At 38.4% G+C, this 12714-nt stretch overlaps 1 protein-coding gene across 1 annotated transcript in view; it reads left to right on the top strand.

Annotated features, from left to right (window-relative positions):
* The window catches only part of mybpc2b (myosin binding protein Cb), a 100897-nt gene that overhangs the window by 56941 nt on the left and 31242 nt on the right, over positions 1-12714 (top strand). Inside the window, exons 8-11 of the mRNA XM_061967696.1 lie at positions 2001-2167; positions 2259-2391; positions 9314-9438; positions 9506-9611. Of these exons, the coding sequence (XP_061823680.1) occupies positions 2001-2167; positions 2259-2391; positions 9314-9438; positions 9506-9611 (531 nt within the window). The remainder of the gene's footprint in view (positions 1-2000; positions 2168-2258; positions 2392-9313; positions 9439-9505; positions 9612-12714) is intronic.

Here is a 12714-nt window from a genome sequence, read left to right as displayed (position 1 = left end):
GACCTACATAGAGGTTTTTGTTTCATGTCTCGAAGACATTCCTACTGGAAGTTACAGGCAGTTTTGTCTGTGTTTTTTCCTAGGGGGCGCTAGAGCGCAATTTTGAGTTTTGGGGTTGGGTTTTTTATTAGATCGCAATTTTTGCCAGTCCTGATGTGTGTGTCCAGTTTGGTGAGTTTTGAAGCCTGTTAAGAGGGTCAAATTACAGCTCAAAAAGGCAAAAGTAACTGTTTTTAGTAAACTTTTGTTTTGAAGGGGGAATTGCCAACTTCCTGTTGATTTTTGCTAAAGAATGTCAATGTATGAAATGTAGGTCTAAGTCAGACCTACATAGAGGTTTTTGTTTCATGTCTCTTAGACATTCCTACTGGAAGTTAAAGGCAGTTTTGTCTGTGTTTTTTCCTAGGGGGCGCTGGAGCGCAATTTTGAGTTTTGGGGTTGGGTTTTTTGATTAGATCGCAATTTTTGCTAGTCCTGATGTCTGTGTCCAGTTTGGTGAGTTTTGAAGTCTGTTAAGGAGGTCAAATTACAGCTCAAAAAGGCAAAAGTAACTGTTTTTAGTAAACTTTTGTTTTGAAGGGGGAATTGCCAACTTCCTGTTGATTTTTGCTGAAGAATGTCAATGTATGAAATGTAGGTCTAAGTCAGACCTACATAGAGGTTTTTGTTTCATGTCTCGAAGACATTCCTACTGGAAGTTACAGGCAGTTTGTCTGTGTTTTTTCCTAGGGGGCGCTGGAGCGCAATTTTGAGTTTTGGGGTTGGGTTTTTTGATTAGATCGCAATTTCTGGCAGTCCTGATGTGTGTGTCCAGTTTGGTGAGTTTTTAAGCATGTTAAGGGGGTCAAATTACAGCTCAAAAAGGCAAAAGTAACTGTTTTTAGTAAACTTTTATTTTGAAGGGGGAATTGCCAACTTCCTGTTGATTTTTGCTGAAGAATGTCAATGTATGAAATCTAGGTCTAAGTCAGACCTACATAGAGGTTTTTGTTTCATGTCTCTACGACAAGCAGTTTTGTCTGTGTTTTTTCCTAGCGGGTGCTAGAGCTCAATTTTGACTTTTGGGGTTTGGTTTTTTGATTAGATGACAATTTTCGCCAGTCCTGATGTGTGTGTCAAATATGGTGAGTTTTGAAGCATGTTAAGGGGGTCAAATTACAGCTCAAAGAGGCGGCGGAATAATAATAATAATAAAACGCACAAAATACAATAGGGTCCTCTGTCCCAAAAGGACATTGCGGTCCCTAATTATGCATTATGCCCCATATAGAGCTCATACCAATGATCTGTTCATAATGAGTAATTTTCTTAAACTACATGATATAATCCAATACAGTTGCCTTCAAGTTATGTTTATGGCCTCACAAAGGGCTCTACCCGCAAATATACAGAGTCTGCTTTCACTCAGAGATGGTCCACATGAACTCAGGGGTGTCCTGAAATTCAGACATAACATGGGGTAAATTCCACATTCAAAGCTCAAACGTTATCTATAGCGGGGGTGAAAATGTGGGACAATGTGAGCGGATAAATTAAACTGTCTTCTAGCCTAAGAGTGTTCAACTTTGCGGTAAAAAATGTGTTGTTGGGAAACTATCAAAAACATGACTATTTGTTTGGACTATCTCAACTGTGGGACACAGGTGCAAAAGAACTCACTGTGGAATAAGGGACATAACACACCAGACAAGGCTTCAGAAGACGAAAGATATCCAGGCAATATGGAGCTAATCTCATGGTCGCTCAATGCTATTGACAAAAAAAAAAACTTGTCATTATCACCATTATAACCAACATATAAAACCAGCATATAAATTGATTGTAAATTAGGGGCAGGACATGAATAAGCATTCTAGCTTTTTTCCCGTATCCCTTATGGTGGGTGCCGTTGCTATATATGTCTGTCTGACGGAATAAATAAATTAATTCATTAATTCATTCTATCATTCACATGCTGTGTAATTGTTTCCTAATAATGGAATTTTCTCGCACGTTTTTAGGAAGAGGCCTGAAAAGGAGGAGGAGGAGATAGACGTGTGGGAATTGCTGAAGAACGCCCATCCGAGCGAGTATGAGAAAATCGCTTTCAAATACGGCATCACTGACCTGAGGGGCATGTTGAAGCGTCTGAAAAAGATGAAGAAGGTGGAGCCCAAGCAAAGCGAGGGTAAGTCAGGCGGGCGCGGGGGTAGGAGAGCGTTTTTTAAAGAACGAGGACAACCGGAGGAGACACGGTTCCACGTCTGCGCTTCTTGCAGCTTTCCTGAAGAGGCTGGAGTCTTGCTACACCGTGGACAAGGGCAAGAGAATCGTCCTCAAGTGTGAGGTGATCGATCCCAACGCCCAGGTCAAATGGTTGAAGAACGGCCAAGAGATCAAACCCTCTGCCAAGTACATGCTTCAAAAACACACACACACACACACACGCAATCATGTCATGTCATACTCTTTTTTTTAACACCCTGTGTGCAGAGCTCCATGCTGGACTCACACCCACACAAAAATTAGGCTGTAAATTAGTCATAGAGCTCAGATGATAGGCAGTGTTTCAAAAAAAATGCACAGCTAAAATTATCGTCCTCCACAAAGTCATACTTTGGACCGATGCTGCCATCAACACATTTTATTTTTAGGCCCTCATAAGAAGCCTCCCAGAGGGCTCACTAAGTCACACTGCCAAGACATCTTATGCCTCATGTGTGCTAATGTAGATAAAATAAGACCTCTAATTTAATGTTTCATGTGAAGGGAAAAGCTTTGAACACAAATGCATGCGAGACCTGCTGAATGAAAGATGCTAGTCTGGATCACAGCTGTTACATTTACAGTCGTGGTCAAACGTTTACATACACTTGTAAAGAACATAATGTCTTGAGTTTCCAATCATTTCTACAACTCTTATTTTTTTGTGATAGAGTGATTGGAGCACATACATGTTAGTCACAAAAGACATTCATGAAGGTTGGTTCTTTTATGAATTTGTTATGGGTCTACTGAAAATGTGACCAAATCTGCTGGGTCAAAAGTATACATACAGCCAGAGGTGTGGACTCGAGTCACATGACTTGGACTCGAGTCAGACTCGAGTCATGAATTTGATGACTTTAGACTCGACTTGACAAAATGTAAAAAGACTTGCAACTCGACTTAGACTTTAACATCAATGACTTGTGACTTCACTTGGACTTGAGCCTTTTGAATTGACATGACTTGACATGACTTGCTACTTTCCCCAAAACCCAAAGATGAAAAAGTTATTCGGGAGCGCTCCGTATTTTTCATTGTGTACTTGTCTATCAGCGTTGCGTGTGTCAGCTGGTGTGGTCTCAGTACAACAGCCAATCAAATTAGATCTGCTTTGTTTTCATCACACAGCATTCATCCAATCAAATTGCAGGACAACCAACAAAGAAGACATGTCCAAACCACACGCCAGTGAACAAAAAATGATACCTAAAATAATTTTGTTTGGGTATAAAAATTACGAGGTGGTCAACACAAAACGGTTTGCAGTATGCAACACATGCGGTTCGAAAATGACTGATGGAGAGGCAACAACTTCCAACTTCGTCCGGCATTTGAAGTTGCACAAAGAACGGTAAGTTTTGAATGTAAGATAACGTTTATTGGCTAAGTAACGTGACTTTTATTTGCTGTGTAGTTAAATCAGTGAGGCTGTAAACTCACTGCTAACGTTATAACGTTATTGCAAACACGGGAATCTGTTGCCGTTCACTACCTTATTCATACTTTTTGTTCAGTGATTTTTTTTAAGCAGGGTTACGTTAGTCAATATATCACACGTAACGTTAGACGGCGGTCAGCAGCACCGCGTATTTTAGCCACCTAAAAAAAGACAAAAATAGTCAAATAAAGGTCAGTTAAAATGTATACTATATTATGAATAAGTGTACCGTTTTAGCTAGCTTTCTGACATACTGTTGGTTGTTTACCTCAGTGGTCCCCAACCACCGGGCCACGGCCCGGTACTGGTCCGTGGATCGATTGGTATCGGGCCGCACAAGAAATAAATTTTTTTTCTTTTCTTTTTTTTAATTAAATCAACATAAAAAACACAAGATACACTTACAAGTAGTGCACCAACCCAAAACAACTCTCTCCCCCCTTTTGTTCTGGGCATTGAACATGAAGACTCTTCCTTCACTGTTCCGAGTGGCCATGAGAGTCTTGGCAGTGCCTGCCTCCAGTGCTCCAGTGGAGCGAGTTTTCAGCCATGGTGGCATCATACTACGCCCCCATCGTGCACAAATGACTGACAGACTCTTGGCTAATTTGGTCTTTTGCTAATGCACTGCAGCATAGGGCCCTGACATATAAAAAGTACAACTTTTTTGTTATGTTCACGTATATGTCATGTTTTTTCAATGTTAACACTTTTGTACAAATAAGTACATTTGCACTTTATTTTTCTATGTGTTTGTTCTGTAAAGGAATGAGTTAATGTTTAAAATGACTGGTTAATAGTGCTATTATAAAGTGCAATGTCAGCACAATTTTCTTTCCTGCAATTTAAAATGCACTTGTTTTAATAAATAAATACAGCGTTTGAAAAGCATACACAATCTGTGTTAATATATTAGTCTGTGGTTAAAAGGACTTGAAAGGACTCGAAACTCAAAATGCAGGACTTAGGACTTGACTTGAGACTTTCCAGTCTTGACTTTGGACTTGACTCGGGGCTTGCCTGTCTTGACTCCGGACTTGACTCGGACTTGAGGGCAAAGACTTGAGACTTACTTGTGACTTGCAAAACAATGACTTGGTCCCACCTCTGCATACAGCAATGTTAATATTTGGTTACATGTCCCTTGGCATGTTTCACTGCAATAAGGCGCTTTTGGTAGCCATCCACAAGCTTCTGGTTGAATTTTTATTGCTGAGTGTTGTGGCCATCTGACCACAGAACTTTCCTCCATGTGATGCCAGATGAAACAAAAATTGAGCTGTTTGGCCACAATACCCAGCAATATGTTTGGAGGAGAAAAGGTGAGGCCTTTAATCCCAGGAACATCAAGCCTACCGTCAAGCATGGTGGTGGATCAGCCCGGAGGTTGGGTCTTGGGCGCAGTTGGGTGTTCCAACTGGACAATGACCCCAAACGCACGTCAAAAGTGGTAAAGGAATGGCTAAATCAGGCTTAAATTAAGGTTTTAGAATGGCCTTCCCAAAGTCCTGACTTAAAACCCATTGAGAACATGTGGACAATGCTGAAGAGACAAGTCCATGTCAGAAAACCAACACATTTAGCTGAACTGCACCAATTTTGTCAAGAGGAAGTGGTCAAAAATTCAACCAGAAGCTTGTAGATGGCTACCAAAAGCGCCTAATTACAGTGAAACTTGTCAAGGGACATGTAACCAAATATTAACATTGCTGTATGTATACTTTTGACCCAGCAGATTTGCTCACATTTTCAGTAGACCCATAATAAATTCATAAAAGAACCAAACTTCATTAATGTTTTTTGTGACCAACAAGTATGTGCTCCAATCACTCTATCACAAAAAAATAAGAGTTGTAGAAATTATTGGAAACTCAAGACAGCCATGACATTATGTTCTTTACAAGTGTATGTAAACTTTTGACCACGACTGCATATCCATGGTAACAACTTGAGTTTAATGTTTGGCTGTTAAACACATTTTGAAGTGTTTACTCAGTGACGTCCAGCTTTGAAATATTGTTTTCAGTAAGGATAGCACCACTGTGCACAATATGGATATTTAATTTGATTCATTTCAACAATTGCAATTTCAATTGAATGTGGAATTCTATGCATTGCAATTCAGAGAACATCCTTATGTCATGTTTAACAAAAGATTTTGACCTAAATGATAAAATGCTTAACAAATACTAAAATTAAACACATTTTGAAGTATTTTCCCACCATTTCCTCATAATTTGAAAGTAACAATGTCAATGACTTTTAGTTTTAAACTTATAGAATTTACTGAAATGTAACACTCAGCATACTGGCAAGATAACTATAAGTAACAATAGCCATGCTTTTTTACTTTTGCACCAACAAAACCGGCTAAAATGCTAACAGGACACCAAAAAAGTAACAGTTTTTCTGACTTTCAAAATTGGCTAAATGCTAACATGTTAACACTAATCATGCTAACAGTTGACATGCCAATCCATATCCCTTATTATCCACAAGTTTTAGTTTTAAACCAACACAATTGATTAAAATGTAACACTCAACATGTTACCAAGATAACTACAAGTAACAACAGCCATGATCCTTATAAAATTGACTAAAAGGCTATCATGCTAGCAACTATCTTATCTATATCTTTTAGTTGTATACAATACTCATAAAACTGGCTAAAATGCTAGCGTGCTAGTTAAGAAGCCATAACGATTATTATCCAGGATTTTTTATTTTATACTTACAAAATTGGCTAAAACGCTTTTATCATGTTAAACTGTTAATGTGCTGGCGAGACAGCACCATGTAATATCAATGACTTGTAGTTTTATACCTAAAAAAATTGGCTAATATGCTAATACTGAGCATGCTAACAGTTTACATGCTAGCAAGTTAGCACCGAGTAACAACACCCGTTGCAAGGCTGTTTTTTCATTTATTTTTTTATATAGCCCCAAGCATTAAATTCTATCAAAACTGGCTAAAATGCTAACAGTTAGCATGTTCAGAGGGTCAACACCAAAAAAGAAACAACATTTATGACTTTTAGTTGTATACAGTACTTATAAAACTGTCTAAAATGCTAGTGTGCTAGTTAAGAAGCCATAACGATTATTATCCAGGATTTTTAATTTTATACTTAAAAAAATTGGCTAAAACGCTAACATTTTGCATGTTAACTGTTAATGTGCTGGCGAGACAGCACCATGTAATATCAATGACTTGTAGTTTTATACCGAAACAATTGGCTAAGATGCTAACACCTAGCATGCTAACAGTTTACATGCTAGCAAGTTAGCACCAAGTAACAACACCCATTGCATGGCTGTTTTTTTTTTAATTTTATACAGCCCCAACCATTAAATTCTCTCAAAACTGGCTAAAATGCTAACAGTTAGCATGTTCAGAGGGTCAACACCAAAAAAGAAACAACATTAATGACTTTTAGTTGTATACAGTACTTATAAAACTGTCTAAAATGCTAGCGTGCTAGTTAAGAAGCCATAATGATTAATATCCAGGATTTTTAATTTTATACTTAAAAAATTGGCTAAAACGCTAACATTTTGCATGTTAACTGTTACTGTGCTGGCGAGACAGCACCATGTAATATCAATGACTTTTAGTTTTATACCTAAACAATTGGCTAAGATGCTAACACTTAGCATGCTAACAGTTTACATGCTAGCAAGTTAGCACCAAGTAACAACACCCGTTGCATGGCTGTTTTTTTTTTTTTTATATAGCCCCAACCATTAAATTCTCTCAAAACTGGCAAAAATGCTAACAGTTAGCATGTTCAGAGGGTCAACACCAAAAAAGAAACAGCATTTATGACTTTTAATTGTATACAGTACTCATAAAACTGGCTAAAATGCTAGCGTGCTAGCTAAGATCATACTTGCCAACCCTCCCAGATTTTCCGGGAGACTCCCGAAATTCAGTGCCTCTGCCGAAAACCTCCGGGGACAAATTTTCTCCCGAAAATCTCCCGAAATTCAGGCGGACCTGAGTTACGTGTCGACAGCCTGTTTTCACGTCCGCTTTCCCACAATACAAACAGCATGCCTGCCCAATCACGTTATAACTGTAGAATGATCGAGGGCGAGTTCTTGGTTTCTTATGTGGGTTTATTGTTAGGCAGTTTCATTAACGTCCTCCCAGCGGAGCAACAACACACAACAACAGCAGTCACGTTTTCGTCTACCGTAAAGCAGTTTGTCTGCCGTAAACAGCAATGTTGTGACACTCTTAAACAGGACAATACTGCCATCTACTGTACATGCATATGTGACAATAACATCTACGGCTTTTAGAGAGTGCAGTGCACAACAAGGAGACGAAGGAGAATGCATCATCAGAGAGGGTGTTCAGCATGGTTAGAAAAATAGTGACAGAGAATAGAACAAGGATGGACAATTCAACCCTTAACTCAACAATGAGTAGATGAGTGTTATGTGTACCAAGCCCCAACCATTAAATTCTCTCAAAACTGGCTAAAATGCTAACAGTTAGCATGTTCAGAGGGTCAACACCAAAAAAGAAACAGCATTTATGACTTTTAGTTGTATACAGTACTTATAAACCTGGCTAAAATGCTAGCGTGCTAGTTAAGATTCCATAATGATTAATATCCAGGTTTTTAATTTTATACTTACAAAATTGGCTAAAACGCTAACATTTTGCATGTTAACTGTTAATGTGCTGGCGAGACAGCACCATGTAATATCAATGACTTTTAGTTTTATACCGAAACAATTGGCTAAGATGCTAACACCTAGCATGCTAACAGTTTACATGCTAAATAAATGAACACTAAAATTCAAGTATTTCTCTTATTTTTATATATATATATATATATATATATATATATATATATAGAGAGAGAGAGAGAGAGAGAGAGAGAGAGAGAGAGAGAGAGAGAGAGAGAGAGAGAGCTAGAATTCACTGAAAATCAAGTATTTCCTATATATATATATATATATATATATATATATATATATATATATATATATATATATATATATATATATATATATATATATATATATGAAATACTTGACTTGGTGAATTTTAGCTGTAAATATACTCCTCCCCTCTTAACCACACCCCCAACCACGCCCCCTCCCCGCCCCCACCTCCCGAAATAGGAGGTCTCAAGGTTGGCAAGTATGGTTAAGATGCCATAACGATTATTATCCAGGATTTTTTATTTTATACTTACAAAATTGGCTAAAACGCTAACATTTAGCATGTTAACTGTTAATGTGCTGGCGAGACGGCACCATGTAATATCAATGACTTTTAGTTTTATACCTAAAAAATGTGGCTAAGATGCTAACACTTAGCATGCTAACAGTTTACATACTAGCAAGTTAGCACCAAGTAACAACACCTATTGCATGACTGTTTTTTTTGTTGGTTTTTTTAGCCCCATCCATTAAATCCTCTTTAGGCCACGATAAACCTATAGAGCTGCCATAGAGGCCTGGTCCTCCTTATAAAGAACCATTGTAGCATTGATGAGTCAAGATTAGTACATCAAGTAATGCTCCCTGAAATCACATCTGAAGGCATTTGATCAGAAGAAGCCGACTTGATCGCTGGCTGTTTGACATCTAACGTGTCACTTTCAAGGTACTTGATGGAGACAAACGGGAACGTCAGAACGCTCACCATCAACAGGACCAGCCTGGCCGACGACGCCGCGTACGAGTGCGTGGTTGACGATGACAAGTGTTTCACCGAGGTGTTCGTCAAAGGTGCGTCATCTTTTCCCCTTCTGTCTGTTAATGACGCTGACCGGACCATCGTTACATTTGTACCCAGAGCCTCCTGTGACTATCACCAAGCTTATGGATGACTACCATGTGGTGGTGGGAGAGAGAGTGGAGTTTGAGGTTGAGGTGTCGGAGGAGGGCGCCCACGTGATGTGGTCAGTATATACACCCTGCATTCAATCATACTTCATATGTGCTTGAATTATTTACTTGAATAAAATGACTAAAATACAGTTTATAATAGGCTGACCATATTCTCAAATCCCAAAAAGAGGACACATATACAGGTAAAAGCCAGTAAATTAGAATATTTTGAAAAACTTGATTTATTTCAGTAATTGCATTCAAAAGGTGTAACTTGTACATTATATTTATTCATTGCACACAGACTGATGCATTCAAATGTTTATTTCATTTAATTTTGATGATTTGAAGTGGCAACAAATGAAAATCCAAAATTCCGTGTGTCACAAAATTAGAATATTACTTAAGGCTAATACAAAAAAGGGATTTTTAGAAATGTTGGCCAACTGAAAAGTATGAAAATGAAAAATATGAGCATGTACAATACTCAATACTTGGTTGGAGCTCCTTTTGCTTCAATTACTGCGTTAATGCGGCGTGGCATGGAGTCGATGAGTTTCTGGCACTGCTCAGGTGTTATGAGAGCCCAGGTTGCTCTGATAGTGGCCTTCAACTCTTCTGCGTTTTTGGGTCTGGCATTCTGCATCTTCCTTTTCACAATACCCCACAGATTTTCTATGGGGCTAAGGTCAGGGGAGTTGGCGGGCCAATTTAGAACAGAAATACCATGGTCCGTAAACCAGGCACGGGTAGATTTTGCGCTGTGTGCAGGTGCCAAGTCCTGTTGGAACTTGAAATCTCCATCTCCATAGAGCAGGTCAGCAGCAGGAAGCATGAAGTGCTCTAAAACTTGCTGGTAGACGGCTGCGTTGACCATGGATCTCAGGAAACAGAGTGGACCGACACCAGCAGATGACATGGCACCCCAAACCATCACTGATGGTGGAAACTTTACACTAGACTTCAGGCAACGTGGATCCTGTGCCTCTCCTGTCTTCCTCCAGACTCTGGGACCTCGATTTCCAAAGGAAATGCAAAATTTGCATGGTTGGGTGATGGTTTGGGGTGCCATGTCATCTGCTGGTGTCGGTCCACTCTGTTTCCTGAGATCCAGGGTCAACGCAGCCGTCTACCAGCAAGTTTTAGAGCACTTCATGCTTCCTGCTGCTGACCTGCTCTATGGAGATGGAGATTTCAAGTTCCAACAGGACTTGGCGCCTGCACACAGGCAAAATCTACCCGTGCCTGGTTTACGGACCATGGTATTTCTGTTCTAAATTGGCCCGCCAACTCCCCTGACCTTAGCCCCATAGAAAATCTGTGGGGTATTGTGAAAAGGAAGATGCAGAATGCCAGACCCAAAAACACAGAAGAGTTGAAGGCCACTATCAGAGCAACCTGGGCTCTCATAACACCTGAGCAGTGCCAGAAACTCATCGACTCCATGCCACGCCGCATTAACGCAGTAATTGAGGCAAAAGGAGCTCCAACCAAGTATTGAGTATTGTACATGCTCATATTTTTCATTTTCATACTTTTCAGTTGGCCAACATTTCTAAAAATCCCTTTTTTGTATTAGCCTTAAGAAATATTCTAATTTTGTGACACACGGAATTTTGGATTTTCATTTGTTGCCACTTCAAATCATCAAAATTAAATGAAATAAACATTTGAATGCATCAGTCTGTGTGCAATGAATATATATATTGTACAAGTTACACCTTTTGAATGCAATTACTGAAATAAATCAAGTTTTTCAAAATATTCTAATTTACTGGCTTTTACCTGTGTATATATATATATATATATATATATATATATATATATATATATATATATATATATATATATATATATATATATATATATATATATATATATATATAAGTGCACACTTTTTTTTCAGGTTGAACATAATTATGAATAATTCGGGTAATTATTTTTGAACAAATATTTTGTATTTGTTTTTGTATTTCATTTATTTGACCTTCTAGTTTTTTCCAGATTCAAATCTTATTTTTTACAGTTTCACATTTGTTGAAGTTTCAAAACTTTTTTTTCAAATCCAATTTTTTTTTTTTTTCAGTTTCAAATTTTTGGTCCAAATATAGTATGGGAGACGTGTTATCAACTGGGAGGAATGTGAAATCGAGACAGACAGCTTATCAAAAAGGATAGGGGGGGGTCCACTAGCACAGGTTACCCAAAATGTTGAAAGTGTCACGACTTGGACTATGGAGTTTTTGTTTTCCCAAGATGCAAGTGAATTTGGATCGGACATGGCTTGAAGGTGGGTTCATGATTTATTTATTACTATCAAAAAGGAACAAACGAAAAGCGCGGAGGTAAAAAAAACTTGGCGAATGAAAACAAAACTTGCACAAAGGCAAAAACTGAACACGAAATAAAAAACACTTACTGTGGCATGGGACCGTGAACAGGGCTTGAAACGAGAGGATAGCAAGGTTAGAAAAGATATGACACCAGAACGAACAACAGAAAATGAAAAGCTTAAATAACACAGACATGATTAACAGGTGCGTGACTCAAAACAGGTGCGTGACATGACAGGTGAAAACTAATGGGTTGCTATGGTGACAAACAAGAGTGCACAGTGAGTCCAAACGTGGAACAGGTGAAACTAATGGGTAACCATGGAAACAAGACAAGGGAGTGAAAAGCCAGAAACTAAAGAGTCCAATAACTAAACAAAACAAAACATGACTAAAACAAAACATGATTACACAGACATGACAGAAAGAGCCATATTGGACCAAAAATACAAAAAAAAAAATCTGTCTGTAGCCGCAAAAAATTAAAAGGCTTTTATAAGTGATATATTGAAGTCAACACATGATATAAGTCTCTATATTAGCTATATTAGTCAAATGCAGAGGATAATCTCACCCACTCATTGGTACATGAACTTGAACTTATTAGCCTACTATCAAAATGACTATGTGGCACAGGCTGACACAACTCTTCGTTGACAGAAATGTTGAAATGTAATATTTAAGCTACGCATTTTTACAACATTGAAAAATATTAGTAAAACTTCTGAGGGGGTGAGCTAACTCCTTTACCATGAATTGATTTACGTGGACCCCGACTTAAACAAGTTGAAAAACTTATTCGGGTGTTACCATTTAGTGGTCAATTGTGTGGAATATGTAC

Source organism: Nerophis lumbriciformis, linkage group LG11, assembly GCF_033978685.3.
Source record: "Nerophis lumbriciformis linkage group LG11, RoL_Nlum_v2.1, whole genome shotgun sequence".
Lineage (NCBI taxonomy): Eukaryota > Metazoa > Chordata > Actinopteri > Syngnathiformes > Syngnathidae > Nerophis > Nerophis lumbriciformis.
This window is presented reverse-complemented; position numbering and strand designations above follow the sequence as displayed.